Source organism: Buteo buteo, chromosome 13 (genome assembly GCF_964188355.1).
Source record: "Buteo buteo chromosome 13, bButBut1.hap1.1, whole genome shotgun sequence".
Lineage (NCBI taxonomy): Eukaryota > Metazoa > Chordata > Aves > Accipitriformes > Accipitridae > Buteo > Buteo buteo.
In genome coordinates this window covers 35,422,500-35,437,460 of record NC_134183.1, presented here as the reverse complement: position 1 = coordinate 35,437,460, position 14,961 = coordinate 35,422,500, and the positions used below count along the sequence as shown (strand labels likewise).

Sequence of the window (14,961 nt, the reverse complement as noted above, 5' to 3'; positions counted from 1 at the left end):
ACAATAAGTATTAGCCATGATCACAATGTTATGTGTCCTGTAGATACAGCTGGGTTTTGTACTTGGATAATGAGTATCTCAACAGGGAAAGTTTGGGCATTCTTCAGAGACACATCAGGAAAGAGGGTAAAGATCTCTCCTTGTCTTCTCTGGTTCTGCTGAATCACAGTCCCAGCAATCACAGGATACAGGAACTGTTCCTCAACAACTCTCCCAAGGAGACAGGACAGAAAGAAGGAAAGAAGCAGAGCTCTGGGTTTGAGAGAGCAGCCTGCAGCTCCGTGAAAGGCCTTGCAATTCACTTTTTCTCCTGCATTTTATGTTGCCCCAGGAGGTGTTCCCTGACAGCATAGTGCTAGCCAACAGCAGTGAAACTCCACACTGACTTCAACAGAAAGTAAAAAGTGTTTCAGTCCTAACCAAAGCACTGCTGGGTTTTCTATTAAAAACACCCCAAAACAGCTGTGAGTTATGCCCAGTAAGTTTAATAATTGATGAAACCATAGCAAGTGACAACTACAAAATACAAAGCAGACACGAAAAATGATGGCATAAAAGTGGGAAGGGATAGTGTCTGCAATGAAAAATGAAAGCAAAATACACTTAACAGAGGATATGTGTTCAGATATAACACACACGGTCACATACAACACCGCATTAGTAACAGCACACACAGATACTCATTATACTGGGGATTTTCACAGTTCTCCACTTCATCCCAGATGACAAGTAAATTGATGTTTTTTACTCTCTTACATAAATTCTTGTGCACACAACATCATCAGCACCAAAGGTCTGGAAAAGAAATACAAATCAATCACAAGAGATAGAACCAGCAAACATTTAACACCATTTTTAAATGTTATTTTTACTATAGTAGCTAGTTCTACAGCAGTACATTTTCCTATGTCTTTTGACAGATGAGAGTAAAGGAAGGAGTCATTTGGGGAGAGGAATGCAATGTAAGTGACCTTTTTTCCAAGGCATGATGAATTTTGTCAGAATGATAAATGATGCAGAAATTCCCTTTTTTCTGTAGTTTCTTGGCATGCATTTATAAATAAACATGAGAAAAGAAAGAGAATTTGGAATGTACTGTTGTTATATTTAGAAACAGTTGCAGCACTTTGAACTTGAAATGCTGAGGGTGGAATTCAGATGCCGTGTTCAAAAGGTATTCTTTGATATTTGCAAGTATAAATCCGAGTAGTCCAAATGAAGTCAGTGGAGCAATGCTGAAGATGAGGAGAATGTATACTTATAACATGTAAACATAATACTGCTGCAAGATGTTGACACACCATGCTAGGATACCAAAACCCTCTCTCCCAAGCTGTAATGTGGGCAGTGTCAATCACAACCTTCTTTCAGGACACTGTGACCTTAACCGGTGAATTTGTTAACTATGGTAAGGGTCTGAAATGAGGGCACATAACAGAGGAAAATGTAGTGGAGATCAAACTCATTTCACATAACTAAACATCTGTGAGATCTCACAAACATTCGATCACCACACGTCTCAAAATCACTGACTTACTACAGACTATGTCCCATTGTCATCCCATTTCTTATACCAGATTCAGTACTTCAGAGTACCTTGATTTTCTAGATACTTAGAGTTGGTGTTATATGGTGTTATACTATTGAAACAGAGTTTTCAGATATGCATCTGAAAGCCTGAGTTTTTTTAAATCATTCTGTAGTTCTGCACTTAAAAGGCAATTCTACCACAGCAATATTGCAGTACATATTATCAGGACACTTAGGCAGGACAGTGACTGTGGCAGCTGTCTGAGAAAGGCACCTAAACCGCAAAGTGTTTGTATGCCATTTCAGGTCTGGCAGGCTGAAATCTAAGCAAGCAATTAAACATGAAGGAAATAATGGGTGCAAGAGTGAGGAAATACTGACTGCAAAAAACCTTCATGTTCAGCTACATTGACAGACAGTTTCAAGCTCACCACTAACAAGTTGTGAGGTGGGAAGTTTGGCTGTAATAACTGCCAAGGTCTCACTGAAAAATGTAATTAATACCTACCCCAGTGTGTTATGAAAACTCAGCTGGACTTTATTTGTTTTAATGCTTTCTACACCTGTTTTGGCCAACACTTCTTTGAAAGGACTTGGCTTTAAAACTGACTCTGGCTTATATTTTGCTCACTTTATTGAGGAGAAAAGTCTGTTAGTATTTTGGAGATACAGGCTTTGTTTTTATGCATATAAAAAGCTTATCATATCAATCTTCATATACATTTTTAGCTTACACAGGAAAATGTCTGAAAATGAACATTAAAGGATGCAGATAGCTCTCTATTGCCCACAGCACCAGCTGTGAATACGCTTACTATGGCTTCCTTCAACATTTCCAAAACTATACACAAAGGCAAAATTATTTCGGCAAGAGCTTTGCCAGAGAAAGTAAGTCGGAGTCAAGACCATCCAGGGCTTGAGGTTGTCTGTGGAGACTGGAAGGTCACTGTCACAGTGATTGTCTTTCTATGGTACATTCAGGCACTGCTAAGCACAGTGAAATTTGGGTCCTCCCTGCTATTTCAACACAAATCATAATAGTAAAACGGTCTTTGTGTAGTGTTCTTCAAGAGTTGGCGCGGCCCCAGTCTCACAGTTGGAGCTACACAGCTATGCAGCCACATCTTGTGATGCGAGTGGGTGCCACATCAGCCAGTTGTAATGAGAAAGGTTGCAGCAGCAGCAGTTTGCCAAAACTCTTGTAACCTACCTAGTAAATTTATGTCTATTCTTTTGGGGAAATTAAGAGACAAACTTCTTCCTCTAAACCTGTGCAACAGCAGTTATTCTCACAACAGGTCAGCAGTTGCACGGAGAGGGAACACTGCAGGGAAGAGTAGATTGAAATAGATGTGATCCATACCACAAGTCTGTCCTAGGGTGCCACTGTAGGTCTGAGTGTCTGAAATTCTAGAGTCCAGTTCTGAGACTGCACTCCTGGGCAGAGCTTGCTCCTAAGACATCAGTGTAGTCTGACTGGCAACTTCCTTGCAAGACCCACAGGAGGGAGTATGAAAATAAAGATAAAGATTTGTGGAGGAAGAAAAAAGAAATAGTAACATTCTGGGAAAGCTCAGTAGTATGGGTGCATCCAGAATGCATTGCAGAGGCAGCAAGTCCACTGTATGTACACACAGACTGACTGTTGTGCACTCAGAGAGTCACAACTTGACACGCTTGCGACAAAGCGCAATGGCTGTTCGTTTTGTACTTCCAACATCCAGGTCCAGTTGGACTTCTGTACTCTTGAAAATCTCAGGCAAAGGACTGCATTCAAATTGCTCTGTCAGGATAAAAATTAAGTGCAGAAAACATGGGCATGCCTGGGGAACCCAAATACATAGTAGTCTTAATCAGTTGCTATACACGAGGATTGTCATTCTCTGCCACACACCAGTCTCACAGTTTCGAAAACCACTATAATTTACCACAATCATATCTTTAAATCTAGATTGTAAAGAGATAAACTTCATGCAAAGCCCAATTACAACTACTGTGGAGTACCATGTAGCCACTGGGCACTTCTCAAACAGCCAAGCATTCTTTCTTTGAAGACCCAGCTGAGGTTATGTGGCCTCTGACCTGTTTCAGGAACAAGCTGTGTTTTTTAGCACTTAGATTTTATACCTTATACCCCTTCAGATGATTAAAAACCTAATTCCATACTGAAGCACATAAATAAATGGCTTTGATTGTCATGATTGTCATGGCGGACTTACGTAAAAGGTGTTTCCCTATCATTGTAACTTAGTAGCATTGCTGATAAAACTCCACTAAATGTTGCAAAACAAAGTGAAGAGGAACTTGGTCAAACTTGCTGTATTCCTTTTCTTGGGGTTGCTCACAGAAACATCTAATGTACAGATGGGCCCAAGCTCAGGGTAAGGTCCAAATCAAAAGGCTGTTACACCTCTATCCTTCACACTTAAATCATTGTGTTCAAGGGTGGGATAAAGCAGTTTAGTGTCTATGGTTCTAATTCTAGTTTGGAAAGAAGTGATAGTTCCTGTCTGAACAAGCATAATTTAAAGATTTCCATGACCCAAAGGAGTACAACTTCCTAATAAAAAGAAAGAGTGCAAGCAATCCTGGCTATTTGGTGGTGAAGTTTCACCAGACCAACTAAAAAAAAGTGCAACACTACCAAACTGCAATTGAAATCTAATAAGATGCAGGATTTTCAAACACCACCTTCTCATCAGCTTGCAGAGGTCCCACTTATCTTACAAAATGCTACAACGCAAGGCTTCTATCTAAATCTAAAATAGGATTTTAAATGTGCAATGACTGCAAATTACAGAGTTGTTTTCTTCGCTTAGCTTGTCATAATCTGTAGCTAAGAGTCCAAAAGCACACTGCAAACAAAGCCCTGCACAGGGGGATAATCCAATAAATTGACCTCTTTCAGTTCACTCAAAATCTGATGACCACTGACATCACTAGAGATTAACAGAGAATTACAGGGTGGTAATATATTACTGTATGAGTAAATCTGCTTTTTGAAGGCCTTCTTTACAAACATTTGCTGAGGAGCCTTTGTGATAAGCGGAGAACACAGTATAATTAGGAAGACTGTCATTGAAACAATCACCTGGGGAAGATCACTTCTGCCAGTGTATGCAAAAATCCCCTGTTATCTGCTCATGACTGACCAACCTGCAAAGGCAACTTGCAAAAGGAAGACAGAATACATCAGCAAACAAACAGAGAAGAGAAGGTATTACTTAAATGAATCCTCAGAAAAGGTTTTGTCCACGTTGAAACTTCCATGTTATCCAGAATAAAGATACAAATCTTCACAGTAAAGGCATATTGCATATTTCCTTTCTCCTCCTGACTCCCATAATGTTTTATGAAAGAGGTTGATCCTTATGGGGCCATAGTCACAGAAGGTGCAGCCCCCATTTTCAAACTTGGATATTAATAGCAAATCACCCAATATACAGCCTCACTTTCTGCAGGATATCAATCAACAGGAGCATGCAAAATCAGGTCATTTATCAAGGTACCTAAATGTTGGTATTTGTGTTTGAGAACAGCTATATTATACAGTTTCCTCAGAGTCATGCCATGACATGAGGCAATGGTATTTCCCAGTAGTAGTCTTGCAAGCCAGTACACAGCAAACATCTAAGCTACAACTGATATTATAAGAGGCTGTATACAGGCTGAGATGCATCCAAGATGCACATGGCTTTGGCTTCTTTCTCTGCTGATATGTTTGGGATGTGACCCAGGCTGTACTAGTGAGCAAGGGCTCCAGATCCCTAAGCGCCCTTGTAAATCTGCTTGTGAGAAATAGCGAATTAAAGCATTAGGTCCATGCAACACATATGTATGCATTATTACATGCTTCTGAACTTTTATCAAGGCTGCTTTAACGAGGTCAGTAGCAAAACCCCCACTGACCTCAGTATGAGTAGACCCTGCTTTTGATAACTGATTTGATTTAAGATCACTCCCCAGAAACTATAGAAAAGTTAAACACTTAGGTAGTTCAACATTGTTTGATACAAGGCTTAGGCACATCACAAATCTCAGCATTTGGCTGCAAAGTATCTTCCAAATCTCTATTGACCCTTCTTACCTACTAAGTTTAGTTTTAGAAGCCAGCAATATAATTTAAAAAATGTTCACTCACTCATCTAGGCTCCACAGTTGACCAGTTTTAATCAACTACAGCATGATTTTTCTGGGGAGGGAATGTAGAATAGAAACCATGCTTGAAAACCCCCTAATGTTCTGATCTTTGACCCTTGCTATAATTGATTCTGAGAACCCCTGTGTGATACGTGAACTGTGTAAAATGTGGTCTGAGGCTGTTTTTAAAGCCCCTCTTCAGTAATCATCCACTTTAAAACATTTGTGTGTTACAGATTAAACTAAAATTGATAGAGGCATGAGCAGCCATGAAAGCAGCAATGCAGATGAAGTTTGAGTAAAAATGTTTCTCATTTGAAGAGCTAATGTTTGGAAGCAGCATCCTTTAACTTTGTAAAGAGCAGACCCTTTGTTCTTCTGACTTACACAAGTGATTGATAGCTCATTAATGTCCCTGACAAAAACACACAGCAACAGCAAAAACATTATAGAGTATAAAAGGGAAGAAAAAGAATATTTGAATAGACTTCATCCCAGATCTTAATTTTCAGACAAGTAAAGGAAATATGTATTTTTGTGTTACATTCTGATCTTGATTACTCAAGTGCTAATCTAAGTATAGTTTATGAATGTGGAGTTGTAAATAGAGATATTCTGACTCTGTATGCATTACAGTCTTAAAGTACAATACAATATAATCTAAAGATACAGTCAAGACAAACAAATGTGGAGTTTGAGAGGAATCTATCCTTTTCACCCTCCCTTGCTTGCATATTCCATGTAAAAATGCAGCACTGAAATCACAGCAAGTGCATCAGATGAGATTAGAATAAATAGCACTGATGAAAGTAGTTGCAATGTTCTAACACATTCACAGCACCTTTTTTATAAAGCAGAGTTTGGTCCTTCTTCCCTTACTCAGCTGGAAGGATTCTTTTTCTAACAGGACTTTAGACCTACATCTGCCATTGTATGAGCCAAATATTATTTATACTACTAATAAGAGTAATCTCATTCTCCATGCTGCAAGGAGCCAAGGAGAACTAAAGGCAAACTTAACTTGCACCTGAAGGTAAAGAAAACCTTTGCTAACTAAATAGTTTGTTCCCAGCAAGTACCAGAGGACATGATGTGACATGGAAGATCATCATATTGTTCCAAGGCAATATCTTTGAAGAACATAAGGAATTCTTCTGCCAGGATGCAAGAAAGATTGATAATTATACAGTAATATGGTTTCTATTATAGCTCTGTGGTAGTCATGACAATTCAACACTGATTTTTTTTTAATTGTATGTGACAATAAACACATTTTATTTAACATGCTGTGTTGGGGAGAAGAATACATCCTTCCACTAGGAAAATGTCATAATCAAATGGACTGCCTAAGCAATGCAGTATATTAGATCAAAATTATGTGGCAAGGGTCCAACATTTATGCAGCCAGTATTAGCAGAATAAAACTCATTCCTTACCCCCTGCCTGTTGCCCCAAGCCTTTTTTCCATTCATGCCTCAGTCTAACACAGTTTAGATTCCTTTTTGCAACTTCTTCCAAATGTGGTATGAGTTTTCTTGATTTCTTCTGCAAATGCATGTAATAGCTAAGAAGGAGACTCAAGATTTCTTGAAAGATTTCCTTGGACAGAGAAACAGGAACAGAGACTGAGAGAATAAGTATCAGCCTTACAGAGTTCCTAAACTGCTACATCACAGGCTCTGCCCCATAAAGACAGCTTCCCAGCTGCAGACATCTAGAAGTTCACAAGAATGTGGTTTCCCTCTGCTTACTTAAGGTGCTCTGCCAGAATGGAAGTAGGGAAAGCTTACCAAAGGACATCAGAAAGAGTAAAGGACCAGAAAATATTTGTTAGGTAAGTAGGGAGGTTTGAGAAGTGTGATGATGGGAATTGTTAAATGTTTGAAGTGATATGGGCAGCAAAAATGAATGAGAATAAATTTCAGGTCCTAAAGAACCCTAACAAAGCTAGGAGGATGGAAGAAGAAAGAGAGGAGAAGACAAAGAAAGATCTCTTCTCACTGTGATCTTAGTTTTGAAGAAGTAAGATGTAAGTGGGGGCTTGCAGACTCAGATCCAAGGAAAATTTCCGAGCATAAGATAAAATATTCTAAGTTGATTGTCAGAAGATTTTGAACATGTTGACCCATGTATTTAAAAGATTTGTACATTCAGTCCCATCGAGTGTCACAAGAGGCTTGAAAATCTTTGTCCTGAGGACCAAGTAATGTCCTAATATTTAATAAAGCAAAAGAGGCCATTATACTCCAGAAAGGAGGTAGGAGAATGGAACTGTATGTCATATTAAATAGTAAAAGACCAAGAGAATGAACTGGATCACTTGGAAGCAAACACTCTGCTTTCATAAAGCCATGGTAAAATCGTACATTGCAACCAATGAACATAGTCCCAACTTGCAGGAGAGGGGAAGGGGACCAGTCTGGGGAATCAGAAACCAGGAAAATTACTCAGGATCATGATCAGCTCAGCTTGAGTTCCCAAAGAAGAGTTAACAAAGTCTTTGCATATAAATCAGAATAATTTCTGATGAGAGTAGGGAGATGAAGTCACCATGATATCAGGTGCTAGTGTGATTGCTACCAAAACAGTATGTGTGGTTCTGGTGTTCATAGTTTAGAAAGGAAATTGATAAGTTGGAGGGGGTTATAGAAGCACTGAAAGAATGATTCAATGAAAGCTTGCTTTATATTGAAGGGCTCAGGGTGTTCCAATGGTTTAGCTTGACAACAAGAATGTTCTTCCAAGAGGTGGCTTGATCAGTGTTGTTAAGAGAAGTATTTGCAATAACAAACTTTAGACAAATTTTTTAGGTTCTTTAATACACGATATGTAATGACTGGAAGTTGAACCTAGACATATCCAGGTTATAAATAAAGTGTATATTTTAATGGCAAGGAAATTAACCAGTAAAAAAACTTACCAAAAGTTGTGTCTGAATTCCTATAAATGGAAATATTTTAATAGTTTTTCTAATTTATATCCTAATTTGAAAAATAATTAATTCAGAAAATCTCAACAGCCTGTATTATACAAGAAAAAAGGTTAGATGGCTTTACAATCTTTGAATCGCTCTGGTTTCTTAACCAACCTCATTCTTCTCCCCCAGCAGGGTAAGTTCACATTGCTGATTGCAGGAGGCAATTGTATTATGACTGGATTTCTTGCTTTGCTTTGAGCAGTTCACTTTGTTTAACAGCTGCCTCACTAGTTTGTTGCTTAAATAATAAACTACAGAAATGTATTGTTAGAAATCTGGAAAATTTATAGTCAAGAATATATTTTGTCTGCTGCATTATATATAAAGATGTGAAGCAGAGATCAAAGTACTTTGCCTTCTGAAGTTTTTTGATAATATAAAGAATTCCAGTGGTTGAGTCAAAAGAAATTATCCAGAATTGGAGCATTCATTCAATAGAAACCAGTGTGATTTCACTAATAGCATACACCTCCTCATAAGGGGTGGGTGAGCAGTTCCAAGATGTCTGGAATAATATTAACACCTTAAAAGCTTTTTGTTTATACTTGGTTAGGCTTGGGTCCTGTTTTTGTTTCAGATGCAATTTTAAAAACAGAGCTCCAACTGCTTTAGAGAAACATTGGGGAGGATGTTTGTTTTTTAAAGTGCAGAGGTTTAGCTAGTGTGATAGTTTGAAATAAAACCTCCCTGCTTTGATGTTTTCTTACCCATCACTCCAGCAGCCTGTCTTCCGTGCCCAGACTGATGAGGTGTAGCAGTCTAATCAACTATTTATCTGGAACTCACTAGTAAGAACACGCAATAAAATGATTCTAAACTCAAGCTAACTTGTGCTACTTGTAACTCAGAGAAACTATGTTTTTATCTAGTTCTGGATATTGTTTCATTAATGTAGAGGGACTACTGAGGAAAGATTCAGTGAATAAAACTCAAATCTAACAGAAATAAGTACAATATAAATAAATAAACTGCACATGATTCACAACATAAATGGTGAGGCAGCTGCAGAGGTGCTGCTCAGAATGCCTACAGTAACCCTGCTGCCATATGGAAGGTCGCATAGGAGTGAAGGGATGTTGGCTGACAGCAAATGTGCAAATCGGTGTATTTCTGAGAAAGTCAGGAAGGTGATTCTGAACTGGATTCAGAGATTATCAAGGAATTGGGGAAGGTGGCAGGCATGGGGGAGGAATTATATGTTCTTCAAAACCAGAATGAGATTACAGCATGCTAACAACATGCCACATCTTTCCTGCTATACACCGTGTGATTATGGATAAGAGGCAACATATTATGCACATGCCTAAAAAAGAAGGCTCCCCAGAAATGAGGTCAAATGCCTTGATCTCACTTTCACCAGAGAAAACCTGCAATAAATCAAGCAAATTCTTTGGTGGTGTTGTGAACTTACAGAGCAGAAGTGGCCCACTCGTGATTATTCTACCAGAAAAAGTATGGCAAAAGTTAGAGCAATAAAATGCAAGTGAGAACCTCCATATATCTTCATTTGTTCTTAAAAATAAAATTTAAAAGGGAAAAAAAAGTGTTGTATGAATTGTACTGTAGAGGAGTATGGAAATGGTAGTTTTCCAGATGGACTTAAGTAAGAAAAAATAGCAAGTCATACTACACGGTAACAAAAAACTGTTAATATGGTGCATGTACTGGGTGGATGCAAGGTTCTTACCAAAATCAGCTCATCATTAGCTAATTCTCGAGTCCAGTATGTTTTGGGGCCATCTCCCTCAATAAGAGTTTGTTTGCAATAGATCTTGTTTTCATTCTCCCAAGTGGCCAAACTCTGCAGGCAAGAAAACCATTAGGAATAACATTAATTATATTCCCCAGCAGCATGAGGCAGAAAGACAACAATGAGCAGTAGTGAGAATAATTGCTGCAGTAAAGGAGCAACACATAGATAGATAAAGGCAAAGGGAAAAAGACATCAGTGGAAAGTGGTGAAATCAAAATTAAGGTGTGAGGGGGCATTTTGGAAATAGGTATATATTAATAAAAAAGTAATTGTAAATGTGTCTTTTCAGCATAAATCTGCATTTGCTTCCAAATTAAAAAGCCACCCAGTTTTCATAAAATGCTTGATGTTGAAAAGTATAATTTAAAAATGTGATAATGTAGTGTCTACATTCCCAAGCATCTTTGTATACATGTGGTTTGATCTGACATGTTATTTATCAGTACAGAGTCTCCTTAGCATAAAAGCATCAAGAATCATATGTATCATGTTGTGGTCATAAATAATGCAGTATTTGTCCCTTAAAACCTTTCATGCTCTATGGCACCGTGCCAAGTTAACTGTATATTAAACACTTACTGTGCTAACAAACTAGAATAAATCACAACTAAATTGAAGAAACTTTGTTAGAATTCTAGTGTTTCTAGTGTTACTTTTTTAAGGTCGTGGATCCGGAGATTGAAATACCCTTGGGCATTTTTCAAAGCATTTCAGTAACGACTATGAAACCACTGAAAAATAAAAAAACAACCCCATAGGATTTTGTTTAGCTTTCACAAACAGGCAAGCCCCGACTGTTGCTTTTCATTCTAGCACTGAATTATTATTCTACAGTGCAATGAAACAGCTGTGCAGAAGGATGCCCTGTAATGAATGTGCAAGTAATCGCTTTATAACTAGCTCATGGGAGATATTCATTAGTCTGTAATCATATACATATACATGTGTGTGTGCATATGCAGGCATAAATTCAAGTTAACACTTCCCAGACTTTCCAAAGGAAAAAAACTTGACTTTGATTTAAAATTAGCTGTTTACTTTATAAATATTTTTTCAAAACAATAAGGTTTTTAAGCCAACAAGCCATCTCAAATGGCAGTTATAGAAGCTATGCCTTGCAGTACAACTACGTGACTCGCTCTTTGTCTGTACGAACAATGGATCAAGTTAGTTGGCAAAACAAAACCCTCCACCCCATAAAGTGTATAAAAATCTATCGCCAGTCAGCAATTTTGCCAGATATTCCAAATTACATTCTGAAGTATTATTTTATTATCTGTCAGTTTCTGCTCTGTGGCCACATCTTGGTTATATACACACTGCAGTACAACTTATTCCTGGGAGCAGACTAAAAATAATTTCACAACACATGGAAAAAATTTACTACTTCACAAAACACATTTCTTTCAGATTTTTCCAACTTTCATAGCTTACAGCTGTAATTATTGTTTTTCCATCTGCAGCAATAAATCCTCCTCTAGAAAGCGGGTCACATTTATTGTATATGCATTATGCATGAAGACACTAACATACTACTTTTGCCGAACAAGATAAATTAACAAAGCCAGCAACATTTCCTGAACAAACTGTTAAATACATGATAACTCATCCTAGAGATCAAGTGGATGTTCTAAATGTTCACTGACTCCTAGAATCTGCCTCCCTTTTTCATAAATTTAAATTCACAGCAATTGCACTGGAGATAGTAAGCTCCGAATTTTTAGTGGTGCAAATGCTCTCAGAAGCTGGCACAAGAATTAGCAGAGATCATATTTTGGAAAGTAGATTATTTCACCACCATAGGATACTTTTAAAACTGTATTCTCATTTGGGACTACATCTTGATACTCTTTATTCATACTTCTTTTATAAGTGTTTTATATATACTTCTAAGTGTGACAGTAAAGTGCCTGAGGAAAGGATAACGAACCCATGCCTTTGATAACTTTTTTCAAAAGACAGCTATGATTACAACCCAGTTCTTCAATACCCCAGACCCCACGTATCTACAGCAGAGAGAGGCTGGTGTCAGACGCTGCTGATTTAAAGCCCCCTCCACAGCCACAGAAGCGGTTACAAAGGTCGAGGAGCAGGGGCTCACACACAGAATCAAGCCCAAAACACTCCAGTGAATGCCCTCTAATGCACTTCTGCACGAGGAGATGGTGTAATTATGGCTGGTGTAACACCCGCTGGAAGTCTGCCTTACACTGTTAAAGACTTACCTGATCAGCAAACTGGAGACATGCACTTGCAAGGGCATGAAAGAGGATTTCAGCCCCAAATTACCAACAGTCTGCAGTCCTTGCTTGTGAACTCAGCTGATTCAGTTTAGGAACAAAAGTTATGTCAGGTTTGTGCACTAAATCCTGACTCTCGAGGTGTCTCTTGCTCCACTGTTCCCCGTGTTTCTGTCAGGGACAGAGGCTGGGGAGAGCTTTCATTGCAGCTGAGGTCTCCAGGGTTGAGAGAAGCAAAAAGAGCTGGACAAAACCCTGCCGGCCAAGAAGCCGGCAAGTGGGTACTCAAACTCTGCCTTTGAGACCTGCCATGCTCTGTTGCCTTCAGATTTCAGTTTTACCCTGCAAGAGGGAAAACGTTGGACGAGGGACAAGAGGAGCGGTGACCACCAAGAACCCCCAAAGAGCGTTTCTGGGAAGAAGAGGGTGGAGGGCAGTAATGCCACTGTCTGGGGACACCTGCAGTAGATGTGTCTGTCCCATCTGAAAAGAACTTGGTAATGCACGCACACACAGACACACATGCCTCGGCTCTCCTCCTACCCTGCACTTTCGTCCATCCACCGTCTCCTCCTCAAAGCTCTCCCCGATTTTGAAGTTGATCTCCGTGGTGCGGACAGTGGTGGAAGTTTTGATGTAGAACTGGTCCCCGTCCTGGCGGATCTCCACGTGGGGTTTGGAGGCGGCGGCCACCGCCACCTTCCTGAGCATGGCGTTGACACCTGGGCGAAGCGGGGAGGAAGCAGAGCTTGAAGCGGCCAGCCGTGCCCCGGGCCGAGCTCGCCCAGCACCACGCCGGTCGCGGGGAGGCGAGAGGCCGGCGGCCACCGCGGCGGCGGCGCGGCCCCGGGGCACCGCGCGTAGCCCTACGGCAAGGCTCGGCGCGGTAGGGAGCTGCAGCTCTCCGGCCGGCTCCGCACCGGCGGCAAACGCGGGCTCTTGCGAGGATCCCCGTGGTGGAGCGCGGCAGGAGCCGCCGGGGCCAGCGGCGGCCCGGATCCCCCCCGCCCTGGCAGAACCACCGGCGTCCGCAGGTGAGGCTCTGACCGTGCCGTGCCTGCGGTCGCCCCTCCCCTGGCAGGGCTCACAGCTTTCCCCCGCGCCGGCGGGAGGCTCTCCGGCCCGCGGTCGGCGCACGGAGCTCTCCCGGGTGCCCGGCCCTAGAGGCAGCCGGGCACCGGAGCGCGGTTCCGGCTGCAGCCCCCGCCGCGTCCCCCCTCTCCCGCGGGACGCAGCCCCGGGCTGTCCGCTGCCAGGCTCCCTTCCTCCCCCCCCCCCCAGCGCCTCACCCAGCGCCTTGAGGAGCTCGTCGAAATTCTCGCTGCTCCTCATCTTCCAAGTGCCGGCGAAGTTGGGCATGGCGGGGCGGGCGCTGCGGACGGCGGTGGGGACGCGGCGCTGCTGCTCTCTCTCCGGCTCAGGCACCTTGTGAGCGGGGGCGGACCGCGGCGGCGGCGGCTGGGAGAGCGGGTCACACCCACCCGGCCCCCCACCCCTTCCCCCGGGGCCAGCACCGCGCCGCCGGGCAGCCGGCCCCCCCCCCGCCAGCCATGGCCCCGCCATCCATCCATCCATCCATCCGTCCGTCCATCCTTCCAGTCCTCCATCCATCACTCCCTGCCTTGCAGCCCGCCAGCTGCCTCCTGGGGCTTCCCAGGAAGGAGCGAGTCCCTTGTCCCGTAGCTGGGGTGGACACTGAGGACTTGATGAAAGGCCCAGAGGCAGGCAGGGAAGGGAGAGGGCAACCCAAGAACCCAAGTAAGAGCAGCCTCTCCAGGCTCACGCTGGATTGACCCCCACCACAGCAGGGCCGAGGCACAGGAATACATCACACCCTCGCCCCCAGGCTCCCTGCGTGCACAGGCCCCCCCAACACGCCAACAAACTTGTCCCCAGCACTGCTAATCTGGATGACCACCGCACTGCTAATCTGGACGACCACCGGGCCAAAAAAGTGCCAGGGGGCACAGCCCTTTCCAGGGTAGGAGACTGTTGTAAGGAAGCTGTCACTGCCCCCTGATCCGAGCCTGCCCCTTTGAGAAGGGCGATGGACAAAGACATCCACAACGTCTATACTGTTCCACAGTCACAGCCACACGCTCCCTCATTGCTCTGTGGTGTTTTTGGCAATTGGAGGATATAGCTGCGGAACCGGAAGGTATTTGTACTACATCAGAAAGAGCAGTGCCCGTGGTGCTCACAAGCTTTTACGGAGAACCACATCAAGCTATTTCGCACTTATTTAACACCAGCGTGCTAAAGATTTGAGTGCCACTCTGTGCCTCTCAGACTTTCCATGACCATTTCTGTCATCTTGGCTT

The 14,961-nt window shown here is 42.1% G+C and overlaps 1 protein-coding gene across 1 annotated transcript; it reads right to left on the bottom strand.

The window, feature by feature from the left end:
- Positions 1-465: 465 nt before the first annotated feature.
- On the bottom strand, positions 466-14,068 carry CRABP1 (cellular retinoic acid binding protein 1). Its single transcript, XM_075045576.1, has 4 exons — positions 13,930-14,068; positions 13,184-13,362; positions 10,335-10,448; positions 466-795 (listed from the first exon to the last, which is right to left on the bottom strand). The coding sequence occupies exons 1-4, from the start codon at positions 13,997-13,999 to the stop codon at positions 745-747; spliced, it is 414 nt and encodes a 137-aa protein (XP_074901677.1). The 5' UTR covers positions 14,000-14,068; the 3' UTR covers positions 466-744.
- Positions 14,069-14,961: the final 893 nt, after the last annotated feature.

Excerpts from the sequence above, each read along its gene's own strand:
- CRABP1 (XM_075045576.1), bottom strand. The coding sequence starts at position 13,999 with ATGCCCAACTTCGCCGGCACTTGGAAGATGAGGAGCAGCGAGAATTTC. Across the intron at positions 13,363-13,929 it reads CGAGCTCCTCAAGGCGCTGG|GTGTCAACGCCATGCTCAGG; the intron begins GTGAGGCGCTGG and ends CGCTTCGCCCAG. Across the intron at positions 796-10,334 it reads CTAATGATGAGCTGATTTTG|ACCTTTGGTGCTGATGATGT; the intron begins GTAAGAACCTTG and ends TTTCTTTTCCAG.